Source organism: Trichomycterus rosablanca, chromosome 6, assembly GCF_030014385.1.
Source record: "Trichomycterus rosablanca isolate fTriRos1 chromosome 6, fTriRos1.hap1, whole genome shotgun sequence".
NCBI lineage: Eukaryota > Metazoa > Chordata > Actinopteri > Siluriformes > Trichomycteridae > Trichomycterus > Trichomycterus rosablanca.
In genome coordinates this window covers 18560236-18581617 of record NC_085993.1, presented here as the reverse complement: position 1 = coordinate 18581617, position 21382 = coordinate 18560236, and the positions used below count along the sequence as shown (strand labels likewise).

General features: G+C 41.2%; 2 protein-coding genes across 3 annotated transcripts in view; one reads left to right on the top strand and one right to left on the bottom strand.

Annotated features, from left to right (window-relative positions):
• The window catches only part of slc38a3b (solute carrier family 38 member 3b), a 58705-nt gene that overhangs the window by 13177 nt on the left and 24146 nt on the right, over window positions 1–21382 (bottom strand). The window contains exons 6-14 of the mRNA XM_062997519.1: window positions 17734–17807; window positions 17380–17472; window positions 14487–14568; window positions 9876–9958; window positions 6929–6987; window positions 4571–4747; window positions 4398–4477; window positions 2686–2786; window positions 2287–2411 (exon numbers count right to left, since the gene is read on the bottom strand). Of these exons, the coding sequence (XP_062853589.1) occupies window positions 2287–2411; window positions 2686–2786; window positions 4398–4477; window positions 4571–4747; window positions 6929–6987; window positions 9876–9958; window positions 14487–14568; window positions 17380–17472; window positions 17734–17807 (874 nt within the window). The remainder of the gene's footprint in view (window positions 1–2286; window positions 2412–2685; window positions 2787–4397; window positions 4478–4570; window positions 4748–6928; window positions 6988–9875; window positions 9959–14486; window positions 14569–17379; window positions 17473–17733; window positions 17808–21382) is intronic.
• On the top strand, window positions 781–2075 carry LOC134316948 (uncharacterized). Of its 2 annotated transcripts, none has more exons than XM_062997521.1 (2): window positions 781–1683; window positions 1777–2075. In XM_062997521.1, the coding sequence occupies exons 1-2, from the start codon at window positions 1133–1135 to the stop codon at window positions 2057–2059; spliced, it is 834 nt and encodes a 277-aa protein (XP_062853591.1). In that variant the 5' UTR covers window positions 781–1132; the 3' UTR covers window positions 2060–2075. The 2 variants fall into 2 exon arrangements, with proteins under 2 accessions (XP_062853591.1, XP_062853590.1); XM_062997520.1 differs by having other exon boundaries at window positions 781–1717.

Sequence of the window (21382 nt, the reverse complement as noted above, 5' to 3'; positions counted from 1 at the left end):
AGGACAGGAACCCAAACCCGTCTCTTCGTCCCGGCCACAGCTCGCTCGCCGGTCCTTCAATGGGCCCATGAGTCCCGCGTCGCCTGCCATCCCGGGACGAGTCGTACCTTATCCCTCCTAAAGAGGCATTTCTGGTGGCCATCCTTGGGGAAGGATGTTAGGGAATTTGTGGCGGCCTGTACCACCTGTGCACGCAACAAAGCATCCCATCAGTCTCGTGCGGGGCTACTCCAGCCTCTCCCTATCCCGGGTCGCCCATGGTCCCATATTGCCTTGGACTTCGTCACGGGTCTTCCGGACTCCAACGGGAACACAGTCATCCTCACCATTGTGGACCGGTTTTCCAAGGCCGTGCATTTTGCTGCTCTGCCGAAGCTCCCCACAGCCTTCCAAACAGCAGAACTTTTAGTTAATCTAGTTTTCCGCGTGCACGGAATTCCGTTGGACATTGTGTCGGACCGAGGGCCCCAATTCACCTCCTAGGTTTGGAAGGCCTTCTGCAGGGCACTGGGCGCCACAGTCAGCCTTTCCTCCGGCTTCCACCCACAGTCCAACGGTCAGGCGGAGAGGACCAACCAGGGCCTGGAGTCGGCCTTACGTTGCATGGCTGCTCGCAACCCCAAGGCCTGGAGCATCCACCTGGCCTGGGTCGAGTACGCCCACAACTCTCTAGTGTCATCTGCCACAGGACTGTCCCCCTTCGAGGCCTCCCTAGGCTACCAGCCACCCCTGTTCCCCGAACAAGAAGCCGATGTGGCAGTCCCCTCTGTTAGGCACCACCTTCACAGGTGCAGAAGACTCTGGCGCGCCACCAGGACCACCCTCCTGCGCACTCGGGACGCCAACCGACAGTCGGCCGATCATCATAGAAGGCCGGCCCCCCCCTATGCTCCTGGTCAAGCTGTCTGGTTGTCCACCCTTCACATCCCCCTGCGTGCTGAGTCTAGGAAACTCTCCCCCCGCTACATCGGCCCCTACACTGTCGAGAAGATCATCAACCCCACGTCAATACGACTGAAACTCCCCCGCCACATGCGGATCCATCCCACATTCCACGTCTCCCAGCTCAAACCCGTGGTTTCCTCACCCTTGAACCCTCCGGCCGAACCCCCACCACCCCCCCGGCTCGTCGATGGGCATCCGGCGTACACGGTTCGCCGGTTGCTGGATGTCCGTAGGCGTGGTCGGGGCCTCCAATACCTGGTGGATTGGGAGGGTTATGGGCCTGAGGAGCGGTCGTGGGTTCCCCGGGTTGCCATCCTTGACCCCAACCTGGTCCGTGAGTTCCACCGTCTACATCCCGATAGACCCGGTAGGCCACCTAGAGGTGGCCGTTGAGGGGGGGGTACTGTTAGGATTCCGCCGGCGCTTACCTTTTATTTTCGGGGTTCCCAGCTTTTTGTTTTTATTCCGGGTTGCATTTTGTTTTTCTCTGTTTTCTTTAGTTTCCCCCGATTGCTTTTGTTCTTGGTGGGGTTTTGCGTTTGTTTCCCGTTTTTGCTCCCTTCTCCCCCTAGCGGCCTGGAGCGGTACTGTTTTCAGAGGTTGCTGCGGAAACCAGCCTATAAATCGCTGGAGGGCGGACTCCACACACACCTGCGCCTCATTCTCCATCTCATCAACTACTGCATTTAAATGCCGGCTTTTCCTTCACTCCTCGCCAGATTGTCTGCTCGCCATACGGTACACAGATGGCCGTTCGTCGTGCCTAAGAAACGTGAGTTTGCTTCTGTTACCTTCTTCTCCTAACGCATTTTGTTTCTCATCGCTTCCTAGACCTTCTCCCTGCTCCTGGTTCCGCCGCTCCTGGCTTCCTGTTTTCTGGTCCCCCCTGTTCCTGGTTTTCCTGCGTTCCTGCCGTCCTTCTGCATCCATTCTCCACCTGTGCCCTGCACTCCGGCTCCACTACTCATCGTTCCTTCCCTGCATCCCGGTTCATCGCTCCTGGTCACCTGTCCGCCCTGCAGTTCCCCGGCGCTACCAGTACCGCTCCTGCCGCTCCCCTCTCGTTTCGGTTATCCTTTTGGTTGTTGTTTTGTCTTCATTTAATATTGTTTAATAAACGATGGTTTTTACGTCTGGGGTTTGGTTGTTTGTGCACTCGCCTTTTGGGTCCCCCCCCCCCGGTTCTTGGTGGGCTACGACCCCACCATAACAATAAGCACATGTATAAAGATAATTACTTTGTACATGAGTATATTCACGTATAATAATTGCAGAAAACCACATTCTGTGTACTAAAAGCTAAAGTATGTGTACTTCAGAAGCTAAAGTATGTGAACTCACTGGGAACAGCACGATTGGTACGGTCAGAGTTACAGCTGTGAGCACGGCCAATCGCACGCAGAGAATCAGAGTGTCATATGGGTCAATCCTGCTGTAGGTGTGCAGCAGCTCTGCCTCCACTTTTCCTGCAGAAAAGGGATGACCATGTTAAATATTAACCTGAATTGATAAAGCCAAGTAATACATTAAATTAAGCTTTTGGCACTTTCATATCAAAGACCTAGCTAAAAGGATCTAACGTAACTAGAGTCTATCTTGAATTGTTTCATTTACATAATATTACACTACTCCAAACCATTTTATTAAGCAAGTATTAAGCAAGTCATTATCTTGTTGACCCTAGGGTAAGAGGTTGATAATAAGAAAATAAAATTGTGTCAGCAGTGAAATGTGCATTACCATAAAAGGTCAGGTAACCAAAGAGGGCTGCGAGGAAGTACATGACGTACATGATGAGGATGGAGAGGTTGGAGACGTGCTGCATTTTCCTCTGAGAGGGGCTGTTATTATAGAAAAACAAAATGTACATAAGCAGGAGCATCATCACACAGGGCTGCTTTTCAGAAAACTCTACTGGTATTACACTTTATCAGAGGAAACATAATTGAAAAAATGAAGGTGAAAATGCTTAAACATCCTAGCCAACTACATGATTCGAATCCTATGTAAGTCTATTACAGACCCCCATGTAACCCTAAAAAAATCAAAGACATTTTTCCAAGAGAAGATGGTCAAAACCAATCCACAACCTGCTTCTTACCATATTGTTCTAAAACAAAAACGGACAATATTTTGTGGTCTGAGAATATATTTATGCTGAATAACAAATGTTTGTAAGCAGATAGATAATTATGTAATAAGCAAAACGTGGATATGTTTATGGATAATGGCTCTCACTGTGGTTCACTGCAGTCCCATAGCCTTAGCAAAGGCATTATAATCCTTTTCAGACTGGCAGATTTCAGTGACTTTATTTCATCTTTTTTTTTAATCTCTTTTGAACGTAGCATCATGTGATGCTTTTAAAACCTTGTCAGGTTCTATTTAAGTAATGTTTAGATTCAACAGGTCTATCAGTAATCATGCCTGGGTTTGCATAATTGTAACCAATTTGGTTAACTGTCTGATTTAGTAGCTAAGGTGGCATTTACATTTTTTTTCACATAGAACCAGGTAGGGCTGACCAACATTTTTTTCTCAATAAATAAAATTAGCACTTGCTCATCAAAGACCTAGCTAAACGGAATTAACAGATAACTCGAGTCCAGCTTGAATTATTTCATTAACATGATATTACACTACTCTAAACCCTTTTATTAACCAAGTATTAAGCAAGTCTTTATCCAGTTGACCTTGGGGTAGGGGGTTGATAAAAAGAAAATAGAATTGTGTCAATGAAGTCAGCAGTGAAACAAAATAATATGATTATGGATAATGGCTCTTACTGTGGTTCACTGGAGTCCCAGAGTCTTAGCAATAGCTTTGTAATCATTTCCAGACTGATTAATTTCCATCAGTTATTTAGCATGTTTTAAATCTCTTTTGAATGTGGCATCATATGATGCTTTTTGAGACCATGTCAGGTTCTATTTAAGTATGTTTAGATTTAAAAGGTCTAGCAGTAATTACTGTATGCCTGGGTTTGCATAATTGTAACCTATTTGGTTAACTGTCTGATTTAGTAGCTACGGGGGCAATTACTTTTTTCACATAGGAGCAGGTAGGGCTGGCCAACTTTCTTTAATAAATAAAATCATCATTAAAATCTTTTTTGGGGTTACTAGTGTTATCTTTGTCAATTACTGCATTTAGTTTGATGATCTGAAACATTGAGAAACACAACTATACCAGCCTGGAGGAACCTAAATAATTCTGCATAGTGAACAGTACCAACACTGCTTCATCACGTTGACTACTATCCTTTGCCAAAGATGTCTGAACTAAATACTAAACCCAAAGTGTGATGGGGGGTCTTTGGTATTTAATAAGAAAATTGTGTCTTATCCAAAATTTAGTGCAATTAATACTAATTCCAGGATGTGAAATGTATTGGGATGTAAGAACAGTAAGGCTGTGCAGACAGACAGGTATGTAGATGAATAGAAACTTACTCGCGTAGTTCAGTGTAGATGGGCAGCACTTCAGGGTGACACACAAAGGCAAAGGCCAGAATAGGAATAGTGTATGCCGTCTACAAGGTAAGAAAAAAGCCATATTTTGCTTGTCATATTTTTGATGTCATCATGATGTCCCATTTTAATAAATTTTTAGGTCTCAATAATACCTGAGAGTTGATTGTGAACATGCGGGGAGCGCAGTGGGAATCATCCACCACATGTACATCATGGTGACTATGGGTGCTGTCAACCAATGATGATGCAGTTGAGAGTAAGTGATCAGCTGTGCTATTTGCAGAGAACTCCTCAAAAGGGCAGGGAATATAAAATTTCTTATAGATTACCTAAGAGAAGAAAATAGGGAGCAAATATAAATCAGAAAAGTAAAATATTAATGTTATAATATCCATATATTATATTATCCATATTGTCAGTGCATTAACAGATTCAATGGTCCATTGAATTGGATTTTAACCTTTGGGTTGGGACAGTATGGTTGGATATGGATTTATTTATCATTTTAACCATACTATAATTCTATTAACTACAGTGCTCAGTTTAGTATTAAGTACAGAGTTCAGGGTGTTTTTATACTTATCAGGATATCAGCTATATAAAATGCACCCCAACTAAAGGTGTGTGTTAGTTTGCATTTTCTCTGTCGTCTGTCTTCTCTGATAAATGTATCCCTCTAGCCACAGTGCATCATGCCAAACAATTATGTGGCCCAAAATTTAAAATCTGCATCACTGGCTGAAAAGATTTAGAGCCCCTGTAGCAGTAAATGGGTAGATTTTGTTTATGTTTTCGAACCTCACATTAATTTGGATGGGCGGCATGGTGGCGCAGCTGGTAGAGTGGATGTCTAACCACATAAACATAAAATTGATACCCACTCCAGTGACCGTCTCACATGTATAAATACATTAGACTGCATTGCCTCTGCTACGTTAAGGAACACATATGAACAATAACATTTTGTTTATCATTTATCTCAACCCCTGTCAGTAAACCATGTCATCCTGGTAAGAATTGAAGTGGGTAAAGAGCCTATCCAATGAACACTGGACACAATACAAACTAGAAAGGGTGTTGGTCCATGACAAGGGATTACACCCTCACTCATTCACTCACATTCACTGACACCAACTTTTGGATGTGACAAATTAAAAGAAAAAAGAACAAAGTGGCTTAGTAAGGTGTTAAAATGGTACTAAAGGGAGGAACATCATTATTTTTAATATTATTCATTCAAATAATATTTTGATGATGGCGGTAAAACATCTATACTTCTCAAATCATCAAGTGACCCCTTGTGTCCTGTGGCACTTATTCTAGAGGAGACCACTTCGTTTCACTTCAGGAGACCGAAGCATTTCATTATATTGACTAGATGATTACAGTGAACAACTTTATATTGATTTGGAGTGACCATGTGCCATTCCTTTACCCTTCTCTTGGTGCATGCTACAAATGCTACTGCTACTTGAAGAGAATGTGAAGGAATCACATATGACCAGATTACTTTTTCCCACATTTCTATTTACCAGGGCTTAAAGTTTTTGCACTATTACCCTCATATTTTCTTTTTGCCATATTTAACCCAAATCAAGCTCCCTTTGGCCTGCTTAGCATTTTAATACATAAAACATAAAACAACACATAATACGTTAATTTTAGTCACTTATCTGTACTTTTTTGAATGGTGGTAGAAATAAAACAGACAGTTACTCTCTCCTTATCCTTCCTGACTGTTTCTTCTATAGTTTTGTGTTTTGCTAGTGTTCTTGTCACTACTGGTAGCATGAGGCGGTACCTGCAGCCCATTCAGGTTGCACAGATAGTCCAGCTTCTCCAGGTTGGCACATCCATTTGTGCTGTTTGCTGTGTCACTCAGCACAGTCTCAGGAGCATGGACAAGATACACAGGCTGATACACAAGGAGAGCTGAACAGGGTACAAGGGCATCAACCCAGCAGAAGTAACTTTAGCTTAGAATACAGATGTGCACTTCTTAAGTTTTTTTTACTGTCACTTTCTGGATAGGCTGTTTCTGAGCCTTTAGAGAATTTTGCCAGACAGTCAATCCTGTGTACATATTACCACTGTTTTAGCTCTTGCTGTGGTTCGGTGGAGTCATATAACCTTAAATTGGCCTTGCAACAGTTTCCAGATTCAAATATGTCAACAGGTTTTTCTTAGCTCTTCTGTAATTTCTTTAAACAGTGACTGTTAAAACTTAATTTATATTCTGCTCTGGCTAAAATCAAACCTGGATGTGATAATTCAGCTGAACTGGATTGTCAGGTTGGGTAATCAGGCAATTATGGTTGTGAATATCAATAGGCATTGAATAACTTCCTAAATATATGATTAATTATTTTCAAATATGAGACATGCTAAAATTATTATATATAATAAATAAAGCATCATATATATATATATATGATTGTTATATGATATTATATGATTATTATTACTATTATTACACATCATGAATTCATTATAATTGAGAAACTACATACCGCAGACAGAAAGAAGACCATGCAACTGAGAGAAAAGCCACTGGTATAACCAAGGTAACCTGTGAGGTCAAAATATGGAGACGTGTCAGTCTGAGCAGGAATCTCACAGCTACTCTACTACAGGCTCAGAAACAGTTAAAGACCAATCACAAAATAGTTTAGCCTTTTAATGACAAAAACATTTCCCATTGGTCTACAATAACACTCTAGCATGTTCACAAGTATCATATCAAATGTATCATATGTCACAAAAACAAAAATGTATATTTTCTTGTTCGCTATTCATATACCAAAATATGAATATTACACCAGCAGAAACCTAAAAGAAAATCTTTGTAAATAAACTTATTTCAACTAATTTCTTCTTAATAGTTATTAATATGGAACACTGTGGATAAAAATCTCATTTCCGCAGAGCATTTTCTCTGATCACACAAATCACTTCTTTAATCATTTCTGCATTGAAACATTGGGGGAAAAAAAAAAATATATAGTGATAGTTTAGATTTCATTGGCTTAATGTTTTGTCTTTTAGCTAACAACAAAACATTAAAAAAAAATTTATACATTTATAATATACAGTGTATCACAAAAGTGAGTACACCCCTCACATTTCTGCAGATATTTAAGTATATCTTTTCATGGGACAACACTGACAAAATGACACTTTGACACAATGAAAAGTAGTCTGTGTGCAGCTTATATAACAGTGTAAATTTATTCTTCCCTCAAAATAACTCAATATACAGCCATTAATGTCTAAACCACCGGCAACAAAAGTGAGTACACCCCTAAGAGACTACACCCCTAAATGTCCAAATTGAGCACTGCTTGTCATTTTCCCTCCAAAATGTCATGTGACTCGTTAGTGTTACTAGGTCTCAGGTGTGCATAGGGAGCAGGTGTGTTCAATTTAGTAGTACAGCTCTCACACTCTCTCATACTGGTCACTGAAAGTTCCAACATGGCACCTCATGGCAAAGAACTCTCTGAGGATCTTAAAAGACGAATTGTTGCGCTACATGAAGATGGCCAAGGCTACAAGAAGATTGCCAACACCCTGAAACTGAGCTGCAGCACAGTGGCCAAGATCATCCAGCGTTTTAAAAGAGCAGGGTCCACTCAGAACAGTGGTCGTCCAAAGAAGCTGAGTGCACGTGCTCAGCGTCACATCCAACTGCTGTCTTTGAAAGATAGGCGCAGGAGTGCTGTCAGCATTGCTGCAGAGATTGAAAAGGTGGGGGGTCAGCCTGTCAGTGCTCAGACCATACGCCGCACACTACATCAAATTGGTCTGCATGGCTGTCACCCCAGAAGGAAGCCTCTTCTGAAGTCTCTACACAAGAAAGCCCGCAAACAGTTTGCTGAAGACATGTCAACAAAGGACATGGATTACTGGAACCATGTCCTATGGTCTGATGAGACCAAGATTAATTTGTTTGGTTCAGATGGTCTCAAGCATGTGTGGCGGCAATCAGGTGAGGAGTACAAAGATAAGTGTGTCATGCCTACAGTCAAGCATGGTGGTGGGAATGCCATGGTCTGGGGCTGCATGAGTGCAGCAGGTGTTGGGGAGTTACATTTCATTGAGGGACACATGAACTCCAATATGTACTGTGAAATACTGAAGCAGAGCATGATCCCCTCCCTCCGGAAACTGGGTCGCAGGGCAGTGTTCCAGCATGATAATGACCCCAAACACACCTCTAAGATGACCACTGCTTTATTGAAGAGGCTGAGGGTAAAGGTGATGGACTGGCCAAGCATGTCTCCAGACCTAAACCCAATAGAACATCTTTGGGGCATCCTCAAGCGGAAGGTGGAGGAGCGCAAAGTCTCGAATATCCGCCAGCTCCGTGATGTCGTCATGGAGGAGTGGAAAAGCATTCCAGTGGCAACCTGTGAAGCTCTGGTAAACTCCATGCCCAGGAGAGTTAAGGCAGTTCTGGGAAATAATGGTGGCCACACAAAATATTGACACTTCAGGAACTTTCACTAAGGGGTGTACTCACTTTTGTTGCCGGTGGTTTAGACATTAATGGCTGTATATTGAGTTATTTTGAGGGAAGAATAAATTTACACTGTTATATAAGCTGCACACAGACTACTTTTCATTGTGTCAAAGTGTCATTTTGTCAGTGTTGTCCCATGAAAAGATATACTTAAATATCTGCAGAAATGTGAGGGGTGTACTCACTTTTGTGATACACTGTATATATATAAATGTATAATTTTTTTTTAAATGTTTTGTTGTTAGCTAAAAGACAAAACATTAAGCCAATGAAATCTAAACTGTCACTCACACAGCCTTGTGTTAAACCTTTAAAACCTTTTCACTTTTACTTTAACAACAAAAATAATAAAAATAATAAAATAAATATAAAATATTGGTCATTTGGATTACAGTGTGTTTATTTCAAATGTGAGTGCAAGTCAAAATTCATGGCGGACACACACTACCAAAGCTTTACTGCCAATATTGCCATACTAATAAAAATGTAATAGAAATATCTGGAACAACTGCATTTTGTACATTGTAATTCTCTGAATGATTCATTTCTGAAGGGTAGACACTTGATTCTGTGGTACCGCTATGATAAATAATAAACTGTGAAGTTCTAGAAATAAATCATCTCATACTAAATGCAATCTAGCTGGGACTTCAATTAACAACAGTAGTCAAAATCCAATCTTGTGGGCCACATACGTACATTTATATATGTGAAATGATTGGCCAACAGCATATACAGGTGAAGACTACACATTTGTGTTTTGTAGATTGCAAATGGAAAATGTACTGCAAGTTGAAAAAATCTTACTTAATGTCATTGTAATATATTTAAAAGCCACTTTTTTATTTTTCTTTGTTTTTGCCATATTAAAGCTTAAAAAGTGTTCCTGTATAAGAACATCTGTAACGGTAGAAGACTGAAAGAATTGTACTTACCTAACTGCTTCATGAGGGCTAAAGGCAGAATCATAGAAAGGGACACCAAAACCACCAGGTAGTTGCCATTCAGATACCACTCTCTAAAAAAGAGAACAAGAGACTTCAAATTATGATCTAATTTTGTTGTGTGGTTATGTTAAATCTAATTCGTTTTTGACAGCTCATTTGTGTTGTCTTTATTTTTATGACTATCTGCGAGCTATGTCAGCTCTAATCTTTATGAAACTATATATTATTTTAATGATCACAGTTTATTTTAAGATTATGATCTAGTTTTAATACGGTTATCAAACTATAATATATATGCACCCCATAATATATTCTGCACCCCTGCTATCAGATGCATCTTCTCTCAGGTATTAAGCTTTTGTCCACACTTGAACCAGAAGTCACTTACCCAGGAATTGTACTACACTTTGACAAAGTGAACTACTCTGAGGGTTCTTCAAATAGTGTCCGCACTTTTTAAACTCTGTTTATTAAGAATTTCAAAAACAAATTACATCACTTTTCTACATAGTCACCTTCCAATGAATTGCCATCAGCATAAAAATGCTTTTGGCTGAGCACGTAGCCACTGATGCAGCGCTGCTTTCACATCATCATCACATGAAAATCTTCTTTTCCTTAAAGCTTCTTTGAGCGGTCCAAAAAGATGGTGCTAAATCCAGACTAAATCATGAACAATTACTACTGCTCCTGCCCTCACAGTTTCCAACGAAAGTATATAAGTGCGGAAACTTTTTGAAGAGCCCTTGTATGTCAGTTTAGTAAGCATTTCAAGGTGCTTTTACAGAAAGCTTTAAATTTTACCTGTACACTACATGAATCAGTAAAGTGTTATAACATTTAGTAAACAACAGTCTTTGTCGCTTGACTTGAAGGTTATGTCAAACTAACATTACATTCAACATAGTCAAACTTTATAACAACTGTAGCCTTTGTAATAAACATTTAGAAATGCTCAAACACTTTTAGTAATGATGTACGACTCGTTTAGCCCTATTACTATAATTTTTTTGCTATTATTATTATTATTTCTATTTTATGCATTTTCTCCCCAATTTAGCATAGTCAATTTGTCTTCCGCTGCTGGGGGATCCTGATTTGCAGTTGAGGTGGGTATATTGCTGCTCACGCCTCCTCCGACCCACGCGCAACCCTTAGCGGAACCCTTCTCACCCATGCAATCTGCCAATCAGGGTCCTTACACAGCGTTTAAAGACCATACTCACATAGTCTGGTCATCCCGTCCTAGCAGAACCGTGTCTGCTGCAGGCACTGCCAATTATGCCCATTAGATGGTGCCCAGTGGCAAGGACCGGTGGCAACACCGAGTTTCGAACCGAGGATGTTAAAATCTCTGTGCTGGTGTGCTAGCGGAATATCCCGCTGCACCACCTGGGCGCTTACCCCTATTACTATTACCCTCAAGTAAATATTCACCCACTTTTTCTTTGGAAGGTGTATTGCTGAAACATTTGGCATATTATGTATATCTTTCAACAGTCACCAAAAATGGCAAAATGTGGTTTCAGTACTAAGCTAGAACACAGTTCATAGATTAAAAAAGTGTCCCATCTAAAACACACCATATAAACATACCTTAAATATTTTCATGCCAACCTATGCCTAAAAATAATCATGTTGCCTTTCTATATATTATATCAATTATATCAAATTTATTTTCTAAGTATTATTGGGTGCAAGCGGTTCTAAAGATTAGCCAACTATCACATAAAGTACACACTGGAGAAGGACATAACACTGCTAACAGTGAACTGACATTTTAAACTCATCCATTATCAAAACACACCCCAGCATGGAACAAAAAACAGACTGCACAGTTTATGAATTTGAATGTGCTGGCAGGTGTCAGCATTATCTATCGTCAGTGACTGGTGACAGACAGCATACCAAGCATGGCTGCTAAAAGAGAAAGCAACTGAAATAAGCCTTGGAGTAGCATCTACTTTTAGCCTAAGGAAGAAAAACGGAGTGTAATGTTCTGTGGCGTTAGTGGAACTTACCACTCGTTCCTGACGTCACAGGCCTTACAGAGCAGCAACGAGCGTGGCCTTAAATGATTGGCCAGCTCGTTAGGGCGAACGACCTGCAGCTGCGGTTCCCTTATATAAGGGAGCCTCGCCAGGCTGCAGGCGTCACACCTTCTGCCTTTGTTTCCTTTTTTTTGTTTGGCACTTCGGTGTCATGGCGGCTCCTCCACGCTTCTTTCTTAGGACTAGGTGGTACCCCTGGTGGCACAAGGCCATTCGGGTGTGTAGACCGCAAGGTCGAGCTTTTGCCTCTCTTAGAATTAGCGTGGTGCGATGCCGTGCAGCCCTCGTGCTGCTTTTGTTTTCACGCTTAGCCTTTAGCACTAGCGATCAGCGTCGAGCTACAGCGCTGGTTGTGAACTCTGTTATAGTGCTTTTAATTATTATTATCATTGGATTTCGAAACCGCTGGGTGGCGACACCGTTAAGCGTTTGGCTATATCGCCAGCAACCCCGGTTCGAATCCGCAATTATGAGCTTGCTTAACTGAGTCCCTGACGGGTTTTCTTGCTCTCATTTGGCAGTGCTCCCACGCTCCTTTCTTATGACTAGGTGGTACCCCTGGTGGCATAAGGCCATTCGGGGATGTAGACCGCAAGGTCGAGGTAGTTAGTCTTTTGCTTTTACCTCTCTTAGAAATAGTGTGGTGCAACACCGTGTAGTTTTCATATTCCTTTTATTTTCAACGCTAGTGGGTTCAGGAACCGTGGGATGGCCATGCCGTTAAGCGTTCGGCTGTGATTCCATAACCCGGTTTGAATCCAATTCTTTTTCGGTTTCCTATAACAGACTGGCTTCTTTCCAGCTACGGCTGATGATGGAGCCTTCTGGAGGCTTTCTAGTTTTTTAACAGGTGTGCTTCTGCCTGATATCAGAAACCCCCCCTATAATGCATCTAAGTAGTATCGTCATTGGGTTTCAAAACCGCTGGGTGGTGATGCCGTTAAGCGTGCGGCTGTACCGCCAGCAACCCCGGTTCGAATCCGCATCTGTGAGCTTGCTTAACTTAACTTTTGACTTTCTCTCTTCTTTCAGATCGGTGTGTTTCCACTGCTGTGTCGACAAGCGAAGGGTCCGCCGATCGCTACCTACACTAGCCAACCGCTGTGCAGGGGCTAGGTTTTCAGCGTAGGTTTTTATCCCCGCGTCAGCTCGCTGTAGCGCCTTTAGCCCCTACACACACTTGCTCACCTGTGCTACATTAGCGCGCTGGTAACGTGCCCGGCTCCCTCCGAAACGACCGGGGTTCGCGTCCAGCATCCTTTACTTTTTCCCTTTTTGTTTTGTAGCCTGCATCGCCCAGTGGCATCCATCGGGGTTCCCGATTGGTTTTTGTTTGTGTTTTGTGTTGTGTTCATTATTTTCTATTTAAAAAATAAATTTATTATTTCCCAATCTCCGCACTTGAGTCCTCTCTCTCCCACATAACAGGAGAAGGCATTATTGTCGGGATGACACCCTCAGTTAGGGTGTGTCAGGGTGGCATATAGCTAAAACCAATTTTTTAAAACCAAAAAAAATGACCAATCACAGTTTAATGTGGCTGTCACACCTCCTCCTGACACTTGGCTCAGATTTTCCAGTGTTGCCCATGACAGATCACAGGTATGTACCCTGTAGTTACACACACAGTGTCAGTCTGTACATTTGCCTAAAACTTTGCCAAATGTTGATCAATTTTTAAAATTCTTTCACTGTTGCATTGCCAAATCACGATCAATAATTCAGACTGGCAATTCCAGTCCAGTTTCCTAGAAATATGACGTGTTGACCCATGGCTCTGAGGTTTGTCCTCTTGGCTGAGCTCCAGTTCTTAAACTTGCGCTATGTTGTCATAGCTTCCAGTCAGCTTTGCTTTTGTCTTTTGTAACTACCAGTTTCACAGATTTTACACATCAATTTTTAAGCCCTTACTTCAGTTAATAACCTCTAAGTGGAAACATGTTCATTAAAATTCTATTCTTAATAGTAGAAAACATTGTATCTTGTGGTATAAAATAGTCATCTACAGCTGATAAATGGAAAAAGTAAATGGTTGTCATGGTAACCAATATTCAAAATGACCTTGTTGCTGTGTCCAACAGTTTGTTTGTTTGTTTTATTAGGATTTTAACATCATGTTTTACACCCTTCGGTTACATCCAAGACAGAAACGGTAGCTACTCGTTACACAAGATTCATCAGTTCACAAGGTTATATCAAAAACATTTTGTATCTCCAATTCACCTCACTTGCATGCCTTTGGACTGTTGAAGGAAACCAGAGCTCCTGGAGTAAACCCACACAGACACAGGGAGAACATGCAAACTACACAGAAAGGACTTGGACTGCCTCACCTGGGGATCGAACCCAGGACCTTCTTGCTGTGAGGCGACAGTGCTACCCACTTAGCCACTATGCCGACTTTTAAAGATTGATTAACATTTGCCTAACTAACTTTCTTGCTCTTCCCTTAAATTCTCCTTTCTGCTATGTTCAATTCAAAACTATACCTTACCAGCTACAGACAAAATTCTCTAATAATGGCAATCAAGCATTACCAATAACTTACCCAGAGCTGGAGTCTACTTTCATAAAGGCCTGGATAACCAAAGGAAACTCGGACTTGACGATGAACAAGTAGCTGGACATAGCTGTTGACAGTAAAATAAAAAGACAGCTTTAATGATTACACATTTTGGTATTTTGTACTTGATTAATCCATAAGGAACATGCTGGCTCTTTATGTGTAAAAATGATAGATGCTTTCCTAAATTGATAGGCTGGCTAAGTGCATGCAGGATCTGGCTATGAGCAGAAGCATCTGTGCTTTCAAGTGCATTATAGTGCAAATACATGATTTATATTGTAGCGTCACCGCTAGGGGGCCGCCATGGGCTTTACGCAGAAGCCCTTGCGGCCATGCTGTCCGTACTTACCGTGGCCGTGTAGCCCAGTGTTGGGGCTGGGGTGGCTACGGTGAGGGCTGGATAGGCAGCCTTTATGTTTGTCTGTTGTATGATTGTCTGTGTGTATGAATGAGTGTCTGTCCTAATCCACTGAGTGAACTGCCAAGGGCAGCTCACTCGCAGCCCCGACGCTCTCCTTCCTACTCGCCGGCGCCACATTGGTGTCAGAAGTGGGATTGTGGCATTTGGGTGGCTCTGGTGGTACAGTGGGCCAATATGTCCGGTCTGTTTGAGTGCGCTAGCCCAGGTGGCTGTAGGGGCAGGGTGCCCGGTCCAGCAGTGGGTGGAAGAGCGGCTCGGCAGTGTAATGGGGTGCGGTCTGGCCGAGGAGCCACCCAGTGGACGCTGGCGAGTTGGTCACCGAGTCGGTTGACCATTAGGGAGGGGCAATGTAGCGTCACCGCTAGGGGGCCGCCACGGGCTTTACCCAGAAGCCCTTGCGGCCATGCTGTCCGTACTTACCGTGGCCGTGTAGCCCAGTGTTGGGGCTGGGGTGGCTACGGTGAGGGCTGGATAGGCAGCCTTTATGTTTGTCTGTTGTATGATTGTCTGTGTGTATGAATGAGTGTCTGTCCTAATCCACTGAGTGAACTGCCAAGGGCAGCTCACTCGCAGCCCCGACGCTCGCCTTCCTACTCGCCGGCGCCACAATATTGATTAACAGCAGAGCAGCTACAGTTAAGCATTATTCTAAGAGGGAAATATATTGAAAGCTGTAAAGGGAGAAAAGAAAAAAAAACAGAGAAAAGAATGACATTGGAGGGTTGCGGAAGGAAAGAGGAAACAAAAGGGAGAGAGAAGAAACATACATAAGGAGGGGAAAGAAGTATAAAAATTTTATAAAAACAAAATTTTTTTTATTTCTCTTCAAGAGTGGTTTGACCGTTTGAAATGATTTTTGTTTGTTTCAGTACAAGAAAAAAAAAATATGAAAAATTTGAAGGATCACTGAAGAATTTAACAAAGCATATTATTACACAATGGGATCTTGAAGTAAACACAACACAGTTCGTGAAGCATTTTATTTAATTAAGAAATAAAGTTATCCAATACCCATATCACCCATTAAAAAAAGTTGTCATGCTTCCTCTCCACTAATGCTGGCCCCAGCTCTGATCGAGGAGAACGAAGCTAACCCACGCCCCTTCCGACATGTGGGCAGCAGCTGTATGCATTTTGTTCCCTATACCAGACCAGATCAGCTGCGGATCAGCTCTGTGTACGGAGAGACAGACCCTGATCAACGCACTCTTTCCCCGTCTCTGTGCAGGCACCATCAATCAGCCAGCAGAGGTCGTAGTTGCATAAGCTATGAGAGAGTCCCTATCTGGCTTGAAATCCCACCCCTATATGAACAACAGGCAAATCGTTATTCATGTGGCCGCTCAGCCCAGCCGCCAGGCAGAGCTGAGACTCGATACGATGTATTCGAGAGCCCAGCTCTGGTGTGCTAGCGTGTGTTTTTACAGCTGTGCCTCCTAAGCGGCGACACAGCCTCTTTAACCTTAGCATCAAACCCAAACCTTAAAATTCCCAAAGAAACAATTTTCTTCTTAGTTATAATCAGTGTTTATGACCCCACTGACTTAAAAGACACTAAGTCAAATAGGATATATGAGACAGTAGCACAAAAAGACTGCAAACCAAGAGAAACTTCAGAACCTGTCTAAGATTTGAAAGAATAACTGTATGACTCCTCAACCTTTAGGAAAATGTTCTTTGAATATGCAAATCTTTAGATGAAGGTGTCATATTTTTTGCTGAGCCATGACCTAAATAACAGAATAAGCAGAATAATGTGTGGAGTTGCCTAGTCAAAGTCCTGACATCAACTCAAGAGTGATTTCTGAGACCTACATTGAGCAGTTCATACTTAAAAACCCAACAGCTTATCTGATTAAAAAGTGGATCCACAACAAAAATGGAGCTTTAGATATTATTTTATTAACTGTTTGTCTTTTCATCATTTTTCATATGTTTGTTTTCACTTAAAATGTTACACACACAATGAAAGTGCATTAAAAACTGCAGTTTGTGTTTGTATTTTGCTGCTTGCAACATGAACAGTGTATAATAATTAGAGCTAGAAACAGAATAAAATACAGTACCATTGCAATAATGGACAGTCTTGTGTCTGAAATGAACAGTACAAAAACTCACTAACGTCTGATTTAAACCAATTCTAAGGCAAGTAGTGTAATGTGAATACTTTTATTAACTATTTCTTAATTATTTTTCTTTAGGATTAGCAATTATCTTGTTCTAGTATCTTTAGTATATTTTCCTTCAGAATGTCCAAATAAGTTATTTGCTTTTATCCTACACAGTTATTACATGTTATTAGAAAATTATATACACTAGCCAACAGATAATAGTCTCTAACTCTAAAAGAAAACATGTCAAGTAACTCTTTACTTGTCTCTACAACAGGTAATTAAAACAGACAGAACAGAACACAGGTAAACAGATCAAATAAAAGCCAAAGACGTATCTTACCTCCAATATTCTGCAGTGTGATAGCAATTCCAGCTGCCATTTTACCAGGTGTCCCAAAAGCCCGGAACCCCAACTGCTCATAAGCTCTGATTCCTAGTAACATTTTCAGCACATAAGAACAACTTTAGAAATCCTTAAAATCCAAACTAATGAGTATACAATTCATGCTTTAAAATGTGAAAACCATGCTAGACTCTACACTGCAGTATGAAATACACATCTTTCATTTTTTATGTACAGTATTTGATATATTTATTAGCTCTATTATTAGGTCAAGCAGCATTAACTAGTGAGTGGTTTAGTGCTCCAAGCTGTTCATCATAAGAAGATGACTGTAATAACAAGGCAGCTTACCCACAACACCGGAGGCTTTTAACATAAGGTGAATGGAGTAACATGAAAGAACAGCAACAGCCGTGAGAAGGAACCTAAGTAGAAAAAATTAAGTTTTATTTATTATGATATCAGAATAAGTATTTTATTTGACATTGCAAGATTAGCAAAAAATTTATTATTTAATTAGAACCAGCTGTCTGTTATAACCAGACAAAAAGCCTCTTTTTGTTTACTTAGTCAACAGGTTTGTGAAAATGGTAGGCCAATTTGGTTAAAAACACAGCCAGCTATGTAATACAAACCCCATGTTTTCACTGACCAACAAAATAAACGAATTTAATTAAACTTTAATTTTCATATCTGAAAAATGGCATACATTTTAACTTTGTGTGATGCATCTACAATGACTCAATGCCAGGAATTTCTGTTCAGTGGGAAATTCTGCTGAATCTAGCCTGATTAAAATGCTATGAGTAGGTGTACGGTGCATTTGAGAATTCTGTAAATTCTTTGAACAATTCTGGACGGAACTGTATAGTGATAAGAAATGGACTGCACACTAACTTTTATTTTGGTAAATGGCATTTCCCATGCCCCTTTTTTGTGTTCACAACCCAGTGCCAAAGGCTTGATGAAGAGCTGGATTGGCTGCAGTGGTCCACTGCTGTGAGAACATGTTCACTCAGCATTCCTTAAAAGGTTACCGTTAACCACCTTATACATGAACTGTATTTTGCCCACTAATGTCCCTGTGAGTGCAGACATTATCAAAAGCTGTCATGTTAACACTGCTCCCAGATGAAAAACAGAAATGTTATTTACTATAAAGCAGCGTTGGAGTAAAGACTGATTTACCCACGGATTATGGAAAAGTCACAGCTGAATCAATGTTTGACTGCTCTCATTGATTTGCACTTCTGTGGAAAATAGCAAGAGGGACTAGAAATGCTCTGTTTAGGTTTAAAACCCATGTGAATATTAGAGTAAAGTAACTTCTGGCCCCACTTTTTTTGTAGTTTTGCCATGCTCAGAAAGAAAGCAGTAGGTGATATCTCTAAAATATTTTTCAGATGGCTTTAACATGCAAACAGTTGTAATTATCATTAGATTATAGCTGTGTATAGTTCATATGTTTCTCCATATACATTGTGTCCCCCTCTACTGCATTTACAAATCGAAAGGGACTCCAAAAGAAACCCCACTAACCAGATGTTTTAACATTGTAGTATGTGTTTTACTTGTATAAGTGTATCAGGTGCAGCAGTGTTGTTGGGTTTTTAGAACAGCTCAACTGTGATCAGAAAATGTCCACAGATTAAAGGAAGATTAAAACATACTGTAAATGAAAAAGTAACTAGCTCTAGTCTCTAAATGTACACCTAAAATGAGTGCTACCAGGGTATGTGTTCCTAATACAGAGGCCAATATGTTTAAACAGTATTTAAAATTTCCAAAACATTGCTGCAACTGATACACTTATACCAGAACAGTACACATTACCATGTCATCAGGACTTGGTATGAGCATTCCAAGAATGATTAAGGCTGTTCTGGAGTTTAAAAAAGTGACCCTGCTTCTTAATAGATTCTTTATGATACAACGTCAAATCAGAAAAAGCTGATATTCAGGGGTCTCCCATATGGATGTATGGGAAACCTGTTAATGCGTTTTATGGTCCTGTGGAACTGCATATATTTTACTCACTCACTGTCTTAACTGCTTATCCAATTAGGGTCACGCATGGGTGGGATGGGGGGTGCTGGAGCCTATCCCAGCTTTTCAATGGGTGCAAGGCACACGGTAACACCCTGGACGGGGCGCCAGTCCATCACAGGGTAGACACACATACACACAAACACACACACAACATACACACACCCATTCTCCTATAGGGCAATTCAGTGTCTCTAATTAACCTGACTGCATGTTTTTTGACTGTGGGAGGAAACCGGAGCTCCCGGAGGAAGACACACAGACACGGGGAGAACATGCAAACTCCGCACTGAAAGGACCCGTACCGCCCCGCCTGGGGATCAAACCCAGGACCTTCTTGCTGTGAGGCGACAGTGCTACCCACCGAGACACCATGCCGCCCACATATATTTTAGTGTAAAATAAAGGGGTTGTTTTTGCCACTTATAGCCAGCGCATTAACTGGCTAGAAATGTATATTATGTGCTCCAGACTAAAGACAAAACTGTTATCAGCAAGTCCAAAAGCCAGGGTCTGTCATTTTATGGGTTTGTGTCAGTGCCATATAACACATGAAGCACGTCATTGGTTGGTATCCTCAGTACTAAAACATCTTTTAAGTGTTGTGAGAAGGAATGGCAACATTACAAAGTGGTAAATGCTTTACTGCTTATTTTTTTTTTAATGTGTTGCAGGCTTGAAATGCAGGAATGGATGTATATTAGGGCTGCTGTGATTGGTCAACCTAGTTGATGACGTCGATGCATTTTTTTTAAGTCGATGCATCGCTTTTAAAACTATGCTTAAAAATGATCCTGTTTAATTTCTACAATGTTTCCATTCATATAACCGTTCATATGATTTCCCTCAGCACTACTTGCTGTGTGCATGACCTAAGTCGTATTTGGTCCAGTCACTGGTTGGCGGCATTAAGCGCAGTCTTTAAAAAATGCCATCAGCAGCAGTCAGACGCCAATTGTAGAGAGCTTTCAAAGAAAAGCTCAAAGTTTTCCAAGACCCAAATCATCAAAAGTTTAGTGATACTTAAAACTAGCACAAAACAAAAAAGTTGGTTTGTACACAGTGCAAAGCTTTGATGGTACCACAGCAGTACTAGTGCGATGTTGCACGTCTATATTGTTTCATTGTGCTTCTTAATCACAGAGATCTTGGAATACCGTATTCCTTAGCGAGTTCAGTTAGGGAGCATGAAATGAGGCAAAACCTTTACTTCTATATTGTTTCATTAAGCTTCTTAATCGCGGAGATCTTGGAATACCGTATTCCTTAGCGAGTTCAGTTAGGGCACATTTTTACTTCTATATCGTTTCATTAAGCTTCTTAATCGCAGAGATCTTGGAATACCTTATTCCTTAGCGAGTTCAGTTAGGGCGCATTTTTACTTCTATATCGTTTCATTAAGCTTCTTAATAGTTGAGATCTTGGAATACCTTATTCCTTAGCGAGTTCAGTTAGGGCACATTCACATGCGCCGCGCACTTTGCTGCATTGGGCTCGCAATTTTTGCGGTTGCAGCGGCGCTCAAAGCGCAAAAAGCTTCTCATGTGAAACACTCATCACTGTGTTTACATCACTTACAATTTGAAGTAGGTTTTGAGTGAATGTGTAGGTTAGAATCTGGGCTCATTCTGTCGTTACTGTATGTTGGACTTAATGAGACGTGCCTACCTCTATGCCATAAACACGTTGCTTTTTGTTTAATATGGAGCACTTGAGAATTTGAGAATATGGACATAAACCCTGTTTACATTTAGTTTTGTGCCATATTATTATGCCATACAGTTTGCTGTTAAAAAAGTAGCGTAAATGAGATTCTAAAGTACATTTTTTGAAGAGAAATAATCGTTAGATTAATCGATAAAACGATAAAATAGTCTGTAGATTAGTCGATAGTGGCAGCCCTAACGCATATTAACAAATACAATATCCAGACAAAAGGAAATGTAAGAAACAC

Coding starts and splice junctions, on each gene's coding strand:
- LOC134316948 (XM_062997520.1), top strand. CDS start 1,133: ATGGGCATCCGGCGTACACGGTTCGCCGGTTGCTGGATGTCCGTAGGC. Junction 1,718..1,776: donor GTTCGTCGTGCCTAAGAAAC/GTGAGTTTGCTT, acceptor ATCGCTTCCTAG/ACCTTCTCCCTGCTCCTGGT.